General features: G+C 40.7%; 1 protein-coding gene across 2 annotated transcripts in view; it reads right to left on the bottom strand.

The window, feature by feature from the left end:
• The window catches only part of LOC138947022 (multiple epidermal growth factor-like domains protein 6), a 93,053-nt gene that overhangs the window by 40,660 nt on the left and 34,367 nt on the right, over positions 1–18,026 (bottom strand). For both annotated transcript variants that reach the window (XM_070318454.1, XM_070318455.1), the window contains 3 exons: positions 16,057–18,026; positions 14,949–15,561; positions 14,083–14,276 (listed from right to left, as the gene is read on the bottom strand). The exon at positions 16,057–18,026 is cut by the window's right edge and continues 910 nt beyond it. In XM_070318454.1, coding sequence (XP_070174555.1) covers positions 14,083–14,276; positions 14,949–15,561; positions 16,057–18,026 — 2,777 coding nt within the window. The remainder of the gene's footprint in view (positions 1–14,082; positions 14,277–14,948; positions 15,562–16,056) is intronic.

Raw genomic sequence — 18,026 nt, 5'->3', positions numbered from 1 at the left:
CATTTTGCTTTCGTCAACAGGAAAGTTTTTGTAATGCCTCTCTCCACCTCCCCATATGCTCCCCTCCCCCATTTCTGTCTCTGTTTTTTACATTTAGTCAAGTTTTGACTAAATGTTTTAACGTAGAGGGGGAATCGAGACGAGGGTCGTGGTGTATGTGCGTGCGTGCGTGTGTGTGTGTCTGTGTGTGTGTGTGTGTAGAGCGATCAGACTAAACTACTGAACCGATCTTTATGAAATTTGACATGAGAGTTCCTGGGTAGGAAATCCCCAGACCTTTTTTTCCATTTTTTTGATAAATGTCTTTTATGACGTCATATCCGGCTTTTCGTGAAAGTTGAGGCGGCACTGTCACGCTCTCATTTTTCAACCAAATTGGTTGAAATTTTGGTCAAGTAATCTATGACAAAGCCCGGACTTCGGTATTGCATTTCAGCTTGGTGGCTTAAAAATTAATTGATGACTTTGGTCATTAAAAATCTGAAAATTGTAAAAAAAAATAAAAATTTATAAAACGATCCACATTTACGTTCATCTTATTCTCCATCACTTTCTGATTCCAAAAACATATAAATATGTTATATTTGGATTAAAAAAAAGCTCTGAAAATTAAATATATAAAAATTATTATCAAAATTAAGTTGTCCAAATCAATGTAAAAACACTTTCACCTTATTCCTTGTCGGTTCCTGATTCCAAAAACATATAGATATGATATGTTTGGATTAAAAACACGCTCAGAAAGTTAAAACAAAGAGAGGTACAGAAAAGCGTGCTATCCTTCTTAGCGCAACTACTACCCCGCTCTTCTTGTCAATTTCACTGACTTTGCCATGAGCGGTGGACTGACGATGCTACGAGTATACGGTCTTGCTGAAAAATGGCATTGCGTTCAGTTTCATTCTGTGAGTTCGACAGCTACTTGACTAAATGTTGTATTTTCGCCTTACGCGACTTGTTTACATTTAGTCAAGTTTTGACTAAATGTTTTAACGTAGAGGGGGTAATCGAGACGAGGGTCGTGGTGTGTGTGTGTGTGTGTCTGTGTCTGAGTCTGTATGTGCGTGTGTGTGTGTAGAGCGATTCGGACCAAACTACTGGACCGATCTTTATGAAATTTGACACGAGAGTTCCTGGGTAGGAAATCCCTGGACATTTTGTTCATTTTTTTGATAAATGTCTTTGATGACGTCATATCCGGCTTTTCCTGAAAGTTGAGGCGGCACTGTCACGCCCTCAGTTTTGGTTGAAATTTTGGTCAAGTAATGTTCGACAAAGCCCGGACTTCGGTATTGCATTTCAGCTTGGTGGCTAAAAAATTAATTAATGACTTTGGTCATTAAAAATCTGAAAATTGTAAACAAAATATTTTTTTTATAAAACGATCCAAATTTACGTTCATCTTATTCTCCATCATGTTCTGATTCCAAAAACATATAAATATGTTATATTCGGATTAAATACAAGCTCTGAAAATTAAATATATAAAATTTATTATCAAAATTATATTTTCGAAATCAATTTAAAACACTTTCATCTTATTCCTTGTCGGTTCCTCATTCCAAAAACATATAGATATGATATGTTTGGATTAAAAACACGCTCAGAAAGTTAAAACGAAGAGAGGTACAGAAAAGCGTGCTATCCTTCTCAGCGCAACTACTACCCCGCTCTTCTTGTCAATTTCACTGCCTTTGCCGTGAGCGGTGGACTGACGATGCTACGAGTATACGGTCTTGCTGCGTTGCATTGCGTTCAGTTTCATTCTGTGAGTTCGACAGCTACTTGACTAAATATTGTATTTTCGCCTTACGCGACTTGTTTTTCTTCTCGTGTCCCTTTGCTTGTTTGTAAGTTAGTTTGTTGATTTTCTGTTTGTTTTAATTACTGTTGATGAATTGTACGCTCTTAATATATGTTTTACGCGCAAAGTAAACATTTATTGCCGGCGTAAAATTGAAAATATTGATTACGCCTTCCTAGGCAAACCTGAGGTGGTGATCCAAATCATTGATACGTATTGGAAGGACTTCATTTACAAATAAAGAAATAAATAAGCCGTTTTAGTGATTTTTCCCCGGCGACATCCACCTTTCGAAGCCCAAGAGACATTCGCAGTGATGTAATTTGGAAACATCTGAAATAACTAACTGTAAAATGCTCCGTTACCGTTGCCGATTATTTCTTTTCATACAAACAGGATTTCACCTTCTGGCGATAATCTCTTTTGCGTTTGATTCTTGATTCTTTAAATTAATTTTTTCAGTGCTATTTAGTTGTAATCCATTACCCAAGCAGATGAAACCCGTGTGAATTACTGAACACTTAGACACTGATGTTCAGATGGTACGTGTGTGGTTACATAATTACAATAACCAAAATTGCAACCCGAACTGTCCAGTGAAGTGCTTTTCCAAGTTGCATGTGAGTGTGTGATTGTGTCTGTTCGGAGCGCTTCTAAGAAATTGTAAAAGTTTATGCGTAAGCATTTGCGATTTTCCGGTCTTGTACTTTTTCGTCAGTTTTCAGCAAACTCAGTTATATCATGTCACATTAGTGTGTGTTTCTCTTTTCTTTTATTTTTTCGTGTGTGTGTGTGTGTGTGTGTGTGTGTAGTTAGTTGTGTTTTTTTTCAAAGATTTGTTTTTAGCCAAGTTGATAGAGCGCTTGGGCGACTTACTTAGAAAACAAAAACAAAACTTCCCTTTTTTTCCAACTAAGATCCTTTATACTCGTTTTAGGAATGGGTATGCTAAGTACATTTTTCTTGGCGAATTGTTGTGTTAGCTAAGCAACATTACGTGAATCGTTAAAACATGTGGGTTTTGTTTTTTAAAGTATTCCCCGCTTAACGAATTAAGATTTCTATGCAAAACAACGTGTGTTAACCCCATGTACAAAAACAGTACATGTAGTACATGCTTGAAAGTGCAGAGTGCTGTTGCGTCCAAAGAATTGAGTATTTCAGTAATTATGTCGACTGGTGATAAACACACATACAAACACGCGCACGCATTAACAAATCATAGAGAAACAAGCAAACAATTCGCAGAACAAACGTATATTAATGTGTGTGCATGCGTGAACGCGTGCATTCGTTTGCTTGACTAACTGACAATGTCAATCACGCTTTTAGAAGAGAACCGCTGATTTCAACGTGGTATGGCTTTTACGCGGTCTTATGAGCCTTCTGTAAGACGGGCAGCGTTCGGCCTGTAACAAAACAGACCATCCAATAAACACCAGCGAAGATTTCATTGACGCGGCGGTCAAGTGTTTTGAGTGGAGTGGGCGGAGCTTTGGGTTTATCACATGACCATTTGGGCCAATGGATGAATGTATTTAGTATGTGCGCTACTTTACTGGCGGACCACGAAGCTCGAAGAAGGTGTCAACTTGATTTCTTCATGCAATAAATCGTTGGCAGAAAAAAATGTTGCCCTTGGTGGAACGGGAGCCGCTCAGAAGAGGCGTGATAGAACTTGTGCGCGGTTCATGCATACACAACAATCATTTTTCTTTCAAGGTTTTATTTAACACTATGTGTTCGTAAAAACCGTTGCTCAACAACAAAAATAAATTAATTAATATTTTTCATCCTATACATGCCGCTACAGAAGCACACAGGGAGAGGTAGACGCGGCGAGTCGTGTCGTCTGTGAGGTAACGATCGTGTCAAATCATAGTATCTGTTAACGACGCGCCGAACCAAGGTCAGGGGGTGGAGACAGGGGTAAAGAAGAAAAAATATGTGTATTCAGATTCATTCTTCTTTCAGTTGATCAGCTTACTTGACTTCTATTTCCCGAAAGTTTTTTTTGTTTTGTGCGCAAAATTATCGATTGTTGTCGTTGTGGTATAGTTGGTTGTCGATATTTTTTCTTCTCAACATCACTGGCTTGATTTGTTTAATGATATATGTAGCAGGCAGCACACGTCTGTTTCAGAAATCGTTTGAACGTCTGAATTCTGTTATGATACAACAATATAGATGATATACAACTTTTACATGAGAGAAGAAAGTCAAACATTATCTACCTAGAACATGTTGTCTTGTTAAGTTAGCATGCGTATTTTGTGTTCTATGCTATTCCTACTCATGCAGATGTCGAGTGCATTTGAGGTAGAAAAATAACAACAACCGGCAGTTTTGTCGCGACATTTCTCGCAATAATGTTTTGGTAAAGTTTACTTCCTCGTCCGGATTTTCATATGTAATTTTCCATGATGTTCGACCTGCAGCCGACTGCGAATTACTCTTAAATGTTTTGAAAGTTGCAACGCAAGTAAGCGTTTCTATCTTTCCATGAACTTTTGTTGTTGTAGTATATCATTATGACATATCTGGGCCCCGGCCGAGATTCGAACCCGCGACCCTAGGATCACAAGTCCACAACCTGAGCTACCCGGGCTCCCTTGAAGCCAATCGGTGTGTTTGAATCTTTAGTCCGATCGTGCAATCAAACCTGTCCAATGAAAGCTTGTCCACCACTTTGTCTATAACGACCACACGAAATATATATATATATATATATATATATATATATATATATATGTTTTAACATATTGTAAAGTTTTGACTAAATGTTTTAACTTAGATGGGGAATCGTGACTAGGGTTGTGGTGTAGGGCCTACGTAGTACGTGTCTGTGGGTCTGTGGGTCTGTGTGTATGTATGTGTAGAGCCATTCAGAGAAAACTACTGGACTACTGGAGGATACGTTTCTTTGATGACGTAATATCTGGCATTTTGTACAAGTTTTGGTGGCACTGTCACACCCTCATATTTGGATTCATTTGATTAAAATTCTGTAAAAGTAACTTTCGACAAAATCCGGACAACAGGATTGCATTTCAGGATTAAAGCTTGCAAATTATTTTTTGAGTTTGGCCATTAAAAGTCAGAAAATTGTATTTAAAAATAAAATGTGATGAATCGATCCAAAAAGATGTAATCTTATTCTTGATCATTTTCTGATTCCATAAACAAATCTATGTGTATCGATTGAACACTGGATTTCATTTCTTTGAGCTATGTGACGTCAGAGGCCGACAAAACGTCTGTTTAGGCGGCCAGCCGAGACTACAAAATAGTGCATGTTTGTGTGCGTTCAGTCATAAAAACTACAAGAAATTCTACCCAGATACATACATTTTATTTGTATTTTTTTACCAAAATATGACAATTTACACATATCTCGACAGTCGTTCACCTCGACCGCTAGCGCGGTCTCGGAGGAACACTGACTGTTTCGATCTGTGTAAAATGTCCTATTTTGGTCAAAAATACATACAACGTTTAATGTCCTGTTTGGATTAAAACAAGCTCGAAAAAAATGTGACCCTCCACCACGAAATGAGTCGCATGTCACCTCGCGCGGTTCTGCGCTAGGCTTGATATAAGTCCGGAGAGTGTATGGTAACAGTGTGAGGGTCACCTTAGTCACAGGCGTATAACTCAAACAGTTTCCGCTCTTTTCTAAAACGGTTTTCACCACTGGATAGAGCATAACAAACTCTTTAGGAAAATGTAAAAATATGAAAATCATGCAAAGGTGGCATGCGACTCATTCCGTGGTGGAGGGTCACAAATATACAATAGAAAAAGCACAATTTCATAAGAAGCGCTTTACACTACTGCGCTATACTGGCTTTCTGTGGCGTGAACGCGATAGCGGTCGCCGTCAGGTATGAAATCGACACAGGTATTGAGTTTTGTCTTCGTATTGTCTTTCATAATGTGAGTTCGAAGGGTTGACTGAATGTATTAATTTCGTCTACGCGACATGTTTTAAGATATTGCTTACTTGTCAACTGCGATCACATGTCTAAACGGACTGCGGCTGCCAGTTTCGGCCCAAACTAACGTTCACAACCTGTCTTTCACAACCTTTAAAATCATGTTTGTTTTAAATTTATTTTTTTTAATTACATTGTACTATCTCTACATCACCAATACATAACATTCATACACTACCATCTCGCTATACCGACTGCTAAACGTATCAGACGGACGGGACGGCTCTCAGTTAGCCGAATGCAATCACGTTGTCTTCTGCGCTTGAGTGCACCCCATACACACCTCTTGACATACTCTTGACATACTCTTGAAAGCGATAAGACACCACCCGAGTAGCCAACGGCGGCTTTCTTTAATTGCGATAACAACTCGGGTAGACAGTTTCAAACTGTCGTTAAAGACAGGTCCAACTACACTTACTTTTAAGATGTTACATTATGGAGGTCAAAATGGCCAATTTTCTGTAGTTTTTTTTTTGAACAATCTATCCTGTTATTGTATTAAAAAAAAGAAGCTTTAATTTTTCGGCACTATATTTGATTATGATGGACTCAGTGGAACTCATTCTGATAAGCATCGCTCCACGGCTATTGCCAGTTGTCTCTCTGACCGGACGCTACAGTCCTACGCGAATCTATATAAAAAAAAGAATACAGAGTTATCTCCCATATGTTTTTCGCGAGCACTGATCTAAATTTGAGATCAGTGTTCGCGAGACGAAAATGATTGCAGATTGGCCGACTTCGACAGTGATCTCCGTTCTGTTCTTCACAGTTATGATAAAGACATCGTTCTAAGGTCAAAACAAGTCGAAATTTTGGGACTGCTGCCGGAAGGAGACCGTAATATATGGTTTCATCTCTGTCAACTGGTTACAGAAAAAATCGTCTGCTCCAGTGAGCGCCGAAACCAAACGGTTGATTATCACGTGACACTTTTGTCATATTTAGAATTGTTTGCACAGTAAATACAGCCGCGAAAAATAGCTCGCTTGAAACTGTCTTACATTTCAATTCCTTCGTAATTTTAAAATGACAAAACACCATGAAAAATCATTATCGACGATCGCGAATCTGCTTATATCAATAATACATTACAAAAAACTCTAAATATGCACACACACACACACACAAATCGGTTTCCTTGCCAGACAAGGAATCTCAAGGCATCCTGTCAGGGAGAGAATGACCTGAACTCCTTTTGACCTGAGTTCAAGATGAGTGGAACTGTCCTAACATTCTCAGAGAATTATTTTCAAAGTTTATGTTTGTTTTAAACATTAATATGTGAAAACAGAATTAAGGTAGGTGATCAGCGATGCTGTCAAAACTACTCACATTACGTCATATATGGCTGGTTTTTAGTGTTGATATTTTTGTTTCGAGCGACAGATTGACTGATTTGTTTCATATCGCTTAACCGGTATTTATTGTGGGTTTTTTTAAACATTTTTTATTAGGTGTTTTTTGTGTTTGTTGTTGTTGTTGTTGTTGTAAGCACTCTGCTGGATTACACACACACACACATACACACACGGCTGAGTCTGCAGGTGACCCGTCTGCAGTTTTACTAGATATTGCTCGTCGTCGGCGTGTGCTCTTTCAGTAGATATTTTTATCTTTCTTTGCATCCACATTGTGACACAGTGAAGCCGTCCACGCTGGGTGGTGGGGGTGGTTTGGACTCGATAGATAAAATAATTTTAGCATAAAGAAAACAAATCCGAATTTTTGAGCGATGGGACAATAAAATAATGAAAAGAATTAAATAAATCTAATTGATCCCTTGACTTTGGGGTAGCGCAACTCTGTTGCTACTAGCTTTCTTCTGGGAGAATGCGACCCGAATTTCCCAGCGACGGGAAAATACATTAATGACAAAAACATCTTATAGATCCCTTGACTTCGGGGTATCGCGACTTTGTTGCTGCTAGCTTTTCTCTGCGAGGAAGCGCCCGAATTTCCCAGCGATGGGACAATAAAGTAATGAGAGAAAAAAAATCTAATATATCCCTTGACTTTGGGGTAGTGCGACTCGGTTGCTGATAGCTTTTCACTGGGAGGAAGCGACCCGAATTTCCCAGCGAATAGACAATAAAGTAATGAAAAACAACAATCTAATATATCCCTTGACTTTGAGGTAGCGTGTCTCTGTTGCTGCTAGCTTTCCACAGGGAGGAAACGCCCCGAATTTCCCAGTGATTGGACAATGAAGTAAAGAAGAAACAAGTCGCGTAAGGCGAATATACAATATTTAGTCAAGTAGCTGTCGAACTCACAGAATGAAACTGAACGCAATGCCATTTTTCAGCAAGACCGTATACTCGTAGCATCGTCAGTCCACCGCTCATGGCAAAGGCAGTGAAATTGACAAGAAGAGCGGGGTAGTAGTTGCGCTAAGAAGGATAGCACGCTTTTCTGTACCTCTCTTTGTTTTAACTTTCTGAGCGTGTTTTTAATCCAAACATATCATATCTATATGTTTTTGGAATCAGGAACCGACAAGGAATAAGATGAAAGTGTTTTTAAATTGATTTGGACAATTTAATTTTGATAATAATTTTTATATATTTAATTTTCAGAGCTTGTTTTTAATCCGAATATAACATATTTATATGTTTTTGGAATCAGCAAATGATGGAGAATAAGATAAACGTAAATTTGGATCGTTTTATAAATTTTTATTTTTTTTTACAATTTTCCGATTTTTAATGACCAAAGTCATTAATTAATTTTTAAGCCACCAAGCTGAAATGCAATACCGAAGTCCGGGCTTCGTCGAAGATTACTTGACCAAAATGTCAACCAATTTGGTTGAAAAATGAGGGCGTGACAGTGCCGCCTCAACTTTCACAAAAAGCCGGATATGACGTCATCAAAGACATTTATCAAAAAAATGAAAAAAACGTTCGGGGATTTTATACCCAGGAACTCTCATGTCAAATTTCATAAAGATCGGTCCAGTAGTTTAGTCTGAATCGCTCTACACACACGCACACATGCACGCACACACATACACCATGACCCTCGTTTCGATTCCCCCTCGATGTTAAAATATTTAGTCAAAACTTGACTAAATATAAAAAGATAAAACAATAATAAAGTTTTGTTATGTATTGCAAATCCTGACATGGTTCTGGGCGTTTCACAAAATTAATGTGTTAACAAAATTACAAAGCAATGTACATAATGAACATTTTAAAACAAAACCATTTTCTCCCTATAAAAATCAACTAGTACTGTGGCATCAGCATTAACAGGGAAAACAAATCTGAAAATTATTAAAAGCACAATCACCTACAAGATGCACATTATAATACATTATTTATCCAGAATCTATCATAATATTGATTGTTTGTTATTATGTGTTTGCGGCTGCCAGTTTCGGTCAAACTAACGTTCACAACCTGTCTTTCACAACCTTTAAACTCATGTTTGTTTTGAATTTTTTTTTTTAATGACATTGTACTATCTCTACATCACCAATAAATAAAATTCATACACTACCATCTCGTTATACCGACTGCTAAACGTACCAGGCGGGCGGGACGGCTCTGAGTTAGCCGAATGCAATCACGTTGTCTTCTGCGCTTGAGCGCACCCCATACACACCTCTTGACATACTCTTGAAAGCGATAAGACACCACCCGAGTAGCCAACGGCGGCTTTCTTTAATTGCGATAACAACTCGTTTCAAACTGTCGTTAAAGACAGGTCCAACTACACTTACTTGTAAGATGTTACATTATGGAGGTCAAAATGGCCAATTTTCTGTAGTTTTCGGGGGAGAAATCTATCCTGTTACTGTATTAAAAAAGAAGCTTAAATTTGTCAGCACATTATTTTATTTTAGTACCAGTTCAGTGCCTCATATGGCTTTTTGACCAATCAGGACGGATTCTAGGTGACCCTCTAAATGTTATAACGTTCAAGCAGGGACCCTTTTTGTTTATCAAGCAAAACATTGACAAGACAAAGTACAAATTTAAATCAACAATACCAACGTGATTTATTCTAAAGAATGACACTTCAAATGCTGCGAGATAATACTCTCTTTATCTAAAAAAAAAAAAGTACAGAAAAGCTAGTTTTGTCGGTGGGTGCTTCACGGAATAGCAAAGCACCGCCCATCCTCTGAGTGTGCAATGCCGACCCGCTCACTTGGAATCTAAATGATCAAAGTTCGAAAAAATCTAGTGAAATTGCGTCACTCGCTTTACGTCAAATGTATCTTTACAGCATTTCCCATCGTCTGGAGTCGGTTCTAAATATCTCTCTCTCTCTCTCTCTCTCTCTCTCTCTCTCTCTCTCTCTCTCTCTCTCTCTCTCTCTCTCTCTCTCCTCTCTCTCTCTCCCCCTCTCTCTCTCTCCCTCTCTCTCCCCCTCTCTCTTTTTCTCTCTCTCCCCTCTCTCTCACTATTCTCTTTCTTTCTCTCTTTCTATCATCATCATCATCATCATCATCATCATCATCATCATCATCATCATCATCATCATCATCATTTTTCTTTTCTTTTCTTGCTCCTCTTACAGTACCACGGTAAATGTTCCCAAATAGATCCTAGTTACCTCAGAGGACGTTAATCCCCAAAGTCAGCCAGTCAGTCAGTCATTAAAGGCAAAAGCGAGGTAACGCACAACTGGGTCCGACCAGTAAAGCCGTCGCTGCCTGTGTGACAACCACCATAAAAATCTACCACAGCGGGGAACTTTCAAGTTAAGTATTTTCAACCATCATATGCCCGCATTCAACTTTACAATCAAAGGATGTCTGTTGAGATAATCGAATGGATCAAAACTTTGAAACCTGCGCGCATATTCTAAGCCGACTAACACATAATTGTTAAGGACATCATAAAATGGTTCTCGGTGAAAACTTGACCGAGGGCCATTTTACGACGTCCTTGACTCGAGTGTGTGACGTATACTCTTATGCTCTGCTTCTTGGGCAAGGTAAAGAACACCGAAAATATTTCAATGCCGTTCTCGAGCTACGCTGACTTTTACAAAGGGTACAGCTGACACGGCTTACGTAATCTGGTTTCCTGGTCATTTGTGTGAAAAATCTGTCCGACAAAGAAGAAGAAGAAGTGCGCGCAGAGAGAGAGAGAGAGAGAGAGAGAGAGAGAGAGAGAGAGAGAGAGACAGAGACAGAGACAGAGAGACAGACAGACAGACAGACAGACAGACAGACAGACAGACAGACTTTCCGCACTCGTTAAAATGTCAGTCGATACTGGAATGAATGTTGAAACATTGTAAACCTAAAAATAAAAAAAAATAATATTAAAATTAAACATTCATACGAGTTACTATCTGTGACAAGAACGCATAAGAAGTATAGCAACTAAATATTAATCCGCTTACCCATTGCTCCTCTTCGCACCTCGGCCTGTGAGTCGTCCTTTTCCTGAGTACTTGCACACAAGTTTTGCGTATGCATACTTCAGTTCGTCTGGAAAGGGCTGTTTTGAATTCTTGTTCGCAAGTTGAACAGCACGACTGTATTTGACCACGTACACCAAATCGTTCTTTCTGGAAAAGTCTGCCAGCCGTTCAGTAAGATCATTCCAACTTCTGAATGTTTTCCCCAACTGTCATTTGTGCCATTTCTCAGCGATTGATCAACGGTGTGGTTATTATGGATGTAGTAAGTGTCGAATTGTGAGAATGCACAGTTCTGTCCGCCAAGTGGTTTTAAACACTGCGCGTATTTGCACCAAGTAATAACGTGTCACATCAAAATAGTTCTTTACCTGTCAGATAGTTTAGCGCCAAAAACATGAACCAATGATAGCCCATGGATTAGTAAGTCATATGATGTTGGGGCGGGGCCAATGAACTAATGTCAACACAGTAAGTATCAACCAATGTTTGGCTCCGCCCCCACATCACGTGGACTGGGTGGCCGAGTGGTAACGCACTTGCGCTCGGAAGCGAGAGGTTGCGAGTTCGACCCTGGGTCAGGGCGTTAGCAATTTTCTCCCCCCTTTCCTAACCTAGGTGGTGGGTTCAAGTGCTAGTCTTTCGGATGAGACGAAAAACCGAGGTCCCTTCGTGTACACTACATTGGGGTGTGCACGTTAAAGATCCCACGATTGACAAAAGGGTCTTTCCTGGCAAAATTGTATAGGCATAGATAAAACAATGTCCACCAAAATACCCGTGTGACTTGGAATAATAGGCCGTGAAAAGTAGGATATGCGCCGAAATGGCTGCGATCTGCTGGTCGATGTGAATGCATGATGTATTGTGTAAACAATTCCATCTCACACGGCATAAATAGATTCCTGCGCCTTGAGTCCGAGTCTGGAGATACGCGCGCGATAGAAGACTTCATATATATATAATCACGTGACCCATAAACCCATCGCCTGTAATTAGATCATACTATTACCGCTTCAGTTCTGAGACATCCTGCTTGCTGGCGCGCGCGCAGAGAAAAAAATTCCCTCTTTATCTTCGCTTCTGATGCTCATCCTATTGTTGTTGGCACTCGGGTTTGTTTGTTTGTTTGCTTAACGCCCAGCCGACCACGAAGGGCCATATCAGGGCGGTGCTGCTTTTGACATATAACGTGCGCCACACACAAGACAGAAGTCGCAGCACAGGCTTCATGTCTCACCCAGTCACATTATTCTGACACCTGACCAACCAGTCCTAGCACTAACCCCATAATGCCAGACGCCAGGCGGAGCAGCCACTAGATTGCCAATTTTAAAGTCTTAGGTATGACCCGGCCGGGGTTCGAACCCACGACCTCCCGATCACGGGGCGGACGCCTTACCACGAGGATTGGAACTCGGGTAACAGGGAGCGAAGGGCAGTGCCCCACCTAGTGATCGAGTGCCACAACCCAGACTTTTCCCTTAATATATACATAGGTTTTAAACATCGAACGCAGAAGAAGAAGAATACATAGGTTTTAAACTCCTGCTTCCGGATTATACAAAACACATTAAAACATGTATTAAACAATGGCGACTGGACGTGAGAGGGAACAATAAAATGACCAAAAGCAATGTACTCACGTTAAAATGACGAACACGGAACGAATAACAGCGACGTTTCGACCTAAGGGTCTTCTTCAGGCACAAAAACACAAAAATACACACACAAAAAAGAAGAAGAAAGACGATAGAACAAATGAAGAGAAGAATAACTGACAAAACAACTGCACTGCACAAACCAACAAATGACAAAGACACAACACTTCGAATTAACCTAAAATAAATCTCATAACAAAATAATTGTGATCATTTTTTTTTTTACAGGATTATGTTTCTGTGTTTATTTTTGTTTTAATACAAAAAAAACCGTGATCAAATAATCAGAACTCTTTCAAAATATTCTGAATAAAATATATTAAATGCAATAACTTTTTTTTTTTTTTAATTCAAATAAATGTTTTAGTTTAACTGCATTTGAATAGAAACTGAATTCTGATGAAAGCAGTTACTGTAAAGTCATTTGAAGTCACATGATAAAAATCACATGGTTTAGTTGAGCAGACCAAAAAGTGCAGAGCTAAAATATGTGTATGAATCTGTGTGAAAATCCAGTCCGTTTGTCCACAGGGATGCTAGGAAGCAGTCAAATGGGGTCGCTCAATCTGCTCAAATCCAGTCAAATGGGGTCGCACGGGCCGACAAATGGGGACGTCCCCGTTTGTCGGAAGCGTCCCCATTTGACTGCTCTCCAGTGACAATCGTCCCCATTTGTCGGTAAAACCACCTACACACACACACACACACACACACACACACACACACACACACACACACACACACACACACACACACACACACATACACACACACAATAGGCGATTGTGTACGTACAACAAGCATTCTGAATGCATGGTTACATTACCAAAAATATTTTCCCAAAATATATATAGTCCAACAACAAACACCTAAATGATACACACTGTCTGCCGGTGGGAACATTTGACATTTCAATGGTAATTTTTGGGTCTATCCTCGTGTCTAGAAACCAAATTGTCTCTAACATTTCCAACAAGGGGAGGGGGGGGGGGGGGGTTCTTACTTGTCTTCGCTTTCAAAAAGTTAAAGTCAGAAAAAATAGATAGACACAGAAGAAAAAAATGAGATGAGGTAGGCGACATCAGGCGGTCAGGGGGAGGGGGGGGATGGGGGTGGATGGGGGTTCGGGAACCCAGGAAACCCCCACCAGGTCCGGCCCTGCCACAAGCAGTCTGAATGGTTATATTGCCAAAAAATCTGACTACAAATATAACATCTTTAAACAACGAACACCTACGTGGAACGCATATTCTGCCCGCGTCACCAACAGCAGTTTTGAAACTGGGCAGACAGCGACATTGTTCTTGCGTACAAGTACTGTGCGTCACAGCTACGTCACAGTCCGCGGTTGTGTCGCATGCGTCACCCAAAACACGAAGAATACATCCTTTGCCGTCTGTGGTTCCCCGGTAGCCTCTAGCACAGCCACAGCTGCAATTGAGCAAGAATGAACTAAAATTAGTTGTTAAACTCGTAAGTACTGGAAATAAAAGCTTGACAATGAGTTGTGAAACTGATACTACTAAATAGTGAGAAGAGCTTGAATTTAGCAATTACAATTAATACACAGTGGTAATACGAGCTTACAATTAGTGTTACAACGAAAAATAAAGCTTAACATTTGTAATACAACTAATAATAATAATAATAACGGGCATTTATAAAGCGCCTTATCAGAAGTTCAAAGCGCGTGACAACAATACATGTATACAAAAATCATACAATCACTGTCAGATTCAAACAACACATCATGCACATCTCACATCCCCAGACTCTATACTAAGGAACTATCCGTAGTGTTGTTGGAACAAGTGAGTTTTCAAGTTGGACTTAAAAGATGAAATGGATGGAGAGTGACGTAATTGAAAGGGGAGTGAATTCCATAACTGACTATAATAGGCAATAAAGGCTTAACGTTACTTATACACCTAATGAAGTGATTGTATTGTTATACTACAGCTGCAAATGAGCAACCGAGTACCGCTTGAAGTAAGTGATACGCTCAATTGGAAATAAACGGTTGCAAAAGTGCTACGTTTGCCCATAAAAAAATTACGATTTTCCAGACTCTGTCCGATGAAATGAAATAAAATTGAAACTGACCGCTCTTCAACACACACTCCGAAATCATAGGCCGCGCTGCAGTCACGTTGCGTCGTGCAGTTGCTGCCGATTTCACGTGTAACACACGTGTCTCTGTCTTCGTTCCCTTCGTGACCTGCTTGACACACACACATGTAGTTCTCGCACGTGCTATTCGACACAGCAGCGCTGCAATCCTCTTCGATCACACACGTTCTATCACCGAGAGACCGTCTCTTGCACGAGGTCAGAGCGTGGTTTGGGTGGTACCCAAGAACGCACACACACTGTCCATACTCGCACGCACTTTCTGGAATCGCCGCCCTGCAGTCTGCTTCAGTTTCGCACGTGCTGTCTCCGATTTTGCGAAGAACGCAAGAACTGGTGTCGTCATCTGTACGGTACCCTACCTGACATGCGCAGATCCCTTCTTCGTTGCAAAAGCTATTGTTGACTGCGTGGGTACAGTCTTCGGTCGTGGTGCACGGGCTTTGTCCGAGTTTGCGCAGTGTGCATGATGTGACGTCATCAGCGTGGTGACCTGGTTCGCATGCGCAGACGCCTTCGACGCACGTGCTTTGCTGAATGGCGTTGCTACAATGTGCGGTTGTTTCACACCTGTCTCCAAGTGTGCCTGTGTTTATATGCAATAGGGAAAGTCTTCGTAAGTCAGTATTCTGAAATATTCAGATGAACACACGCACATCATTCACAGGCGAAACATACCCTATTGAGACATGACACATATAACATTCAGTCCTCATAAGCTTTGCGCACAACACAGGCAATGCATCCCTCCAGTCTTTGCCCTCACTTAAAGAAGCAAACTGGCAAAATGAATGACATCACGAACAGTGTTAAAATCCCAAAACAAGACCTTCACATATATCATATGATGACGGTGACAATAATAAGGCCATAATGTCACAATTGCTAGCTAGCCTAGCATGCATTTTGAATGCATAACTAATTCGAAACACACACACACACACACACACACACACACACACACACACACACACACACACACACACACACACACACACACTTCCCTCATCCAGGTAAACAAAATAAACAAAGCAAAGCAAAACAAAACGAAATAAAACAAAGCAAAACAAAAACCACTCACGAAGCTGACACAGCGTTCCATCTTCAGCTGGCATCATCCCTGATCTGCAGACACAAGAACCGTTGACACAGATACCGCCATAGATACTGTCTGTGCACTCCGCATGACTCTCACACCAATCTCCAATGATAACACGTAAGCACGTGCCATTATCTGGGGCACGGTGACCTATTTTGCACGTGCACTCTTTATTCACACAAATACTATTGTTCATGACGCTTCCACAGTCCAGATCATTGTCACACGAGTCACCGAGCTGTCGAGATTCACAAAGGTCAAGGTCGTTGCTAGGGGCGTAACCAAGGCAACAGCGACATGCGCCGTTGTCACAGTAACTGTCATCAACAGCAGCTGCACAGTCAGTGTCCGTTTCACAGGTAGAAACCCCAATCTGACGTTTTGCGCAAGCGGAACCATCCTCTGAGGACTGGTATCCAGGTACGCACTCGCAGGTGTCGTCTTGGCAACGGCTAAATTTGAAGGACAAGGTGCAGTCAAGGTCATCGATGCACTTGCTACCCACGTGATGCTTCTCGCACGCGCTACTGTCATCCGAGATGAGGTAACCTACCGTACAAAGGCAAGTCTTGTCGAAGCAAATACTATCCTGGATCGAAGCTTGGCAGTCAGAATCATCATCACACCCGCTCCCAACTTTGAGCCTCTGACAGGAAGATCCATTGCGAGCGGACTGAAATCCTTGAGAGCACTCACACACGTTGCTCACACACTCGCTGTTTGTCACCACTGCGCTACAGTCTTCGTTTTGCCCACACGCGCTTTTGACTAGCCGAGGTTCACAAGAATGCACTCGCTCGGAAAACTGAAAACCCATCTCGCATTCACAAGTTTTGTTAACGCAGACGGATTTTTGTGTGAAAGCGTGACAATCTAAATCCATATCACATTTACTTCCGATGACGCTAACACACGCGTTCCTATCCGGGGAACTTTTGTAACTAGCTGCACAAGTGCAATTGTTTTCCAGGCAAACACTATACATAACTGCGTCTGTGCAGTCAAGGTCGTTTTGGCAGGAATTTCCGATGAGTCGCTGAGAGCAGGTTGTGTTTTCTGCGTTACTTTTAAATCCTGCATCACAGGTACACTGATTTTCAAAGCATACAGCGTTAGGAATCGCAGCTGCACATTCTTGGTTGTTTTTGCACGTGCTACCAAGAAGAACGTGTGCACAGGATGTGTTGGATACCCTTTGATATCCTGGTTTACATACACATTTGTTTTCAAGACAAATTGAGTTTGGCAAACTGACTTCACAGTCGGAATTTTCATTGCAAATGCTCCCAAGAAAAAGTTGTTCACAGGAAGTGTTTGAGGCTTTTTGAAAACCTGATTTGCACACACATTTATTTGTTACACAAATTGAGTTTGGCAAACTGACTTCACAGTCGGAATTTTTATTGCAAATGCTCCCAAGAAAAAGTTGTTCACAGGAAGTGTTTGAGGCTTTTTGAAAACCTGATTTGCACACACATTTATTTTCTGCACAAACTGAGTGTGGCAAACTGACTTCACAGTCGGAATTTTTATTGCAAATGCTCCCAAGAAAAAGATGTTCACAGGAAGTGTTTGAGGCTTTTTGAAAACCTGATTTGCACACACATTTATTTTCTGCACAAATTGAGTGTGGCAAACTGACTTCACAGTCAGAATCTTCAGTGCAATAACTCCCAAGACGCATCTTTGAGCAAGAATTGTTCGACAGTTTCTCATATCCTACATCACATGAACAAATACCGTCTTTGCAGAGACTGTGAACTATAGCAGATGTACACTCATCATCTGTTGCACAGTCACTGCCCAGTAGAATCCTTAAACAAGAGTTTTGCAGAGCTTTGTATCCCAATTCACAATCACACACGCTGTTTTTGCAAATGCTGTGATCTATAGAAGTTGAACACTCACCATCACCTGTACAACTACCGCCTAGAGCAATCCGCGAACAGGAG

This window comes from Littorina saxatilis, linkage group LG14 (assembly GCF_037325665.1).
Source record: "Littorina saxatilis isolate snail1 linkage group LG14, US_GU_Lsax_2.0, whole genome shotgun sequence".
NCBI classification, from domain to species: Eukaryota; Metazoa; Mollusca; class Gastropoda; order Littorinimorpha; family Littorinidae; genus Littorina; species Littorina saxatilis.
This window is presented reverse-complemented; position numbering and strand designations above follow the sequence as displayed.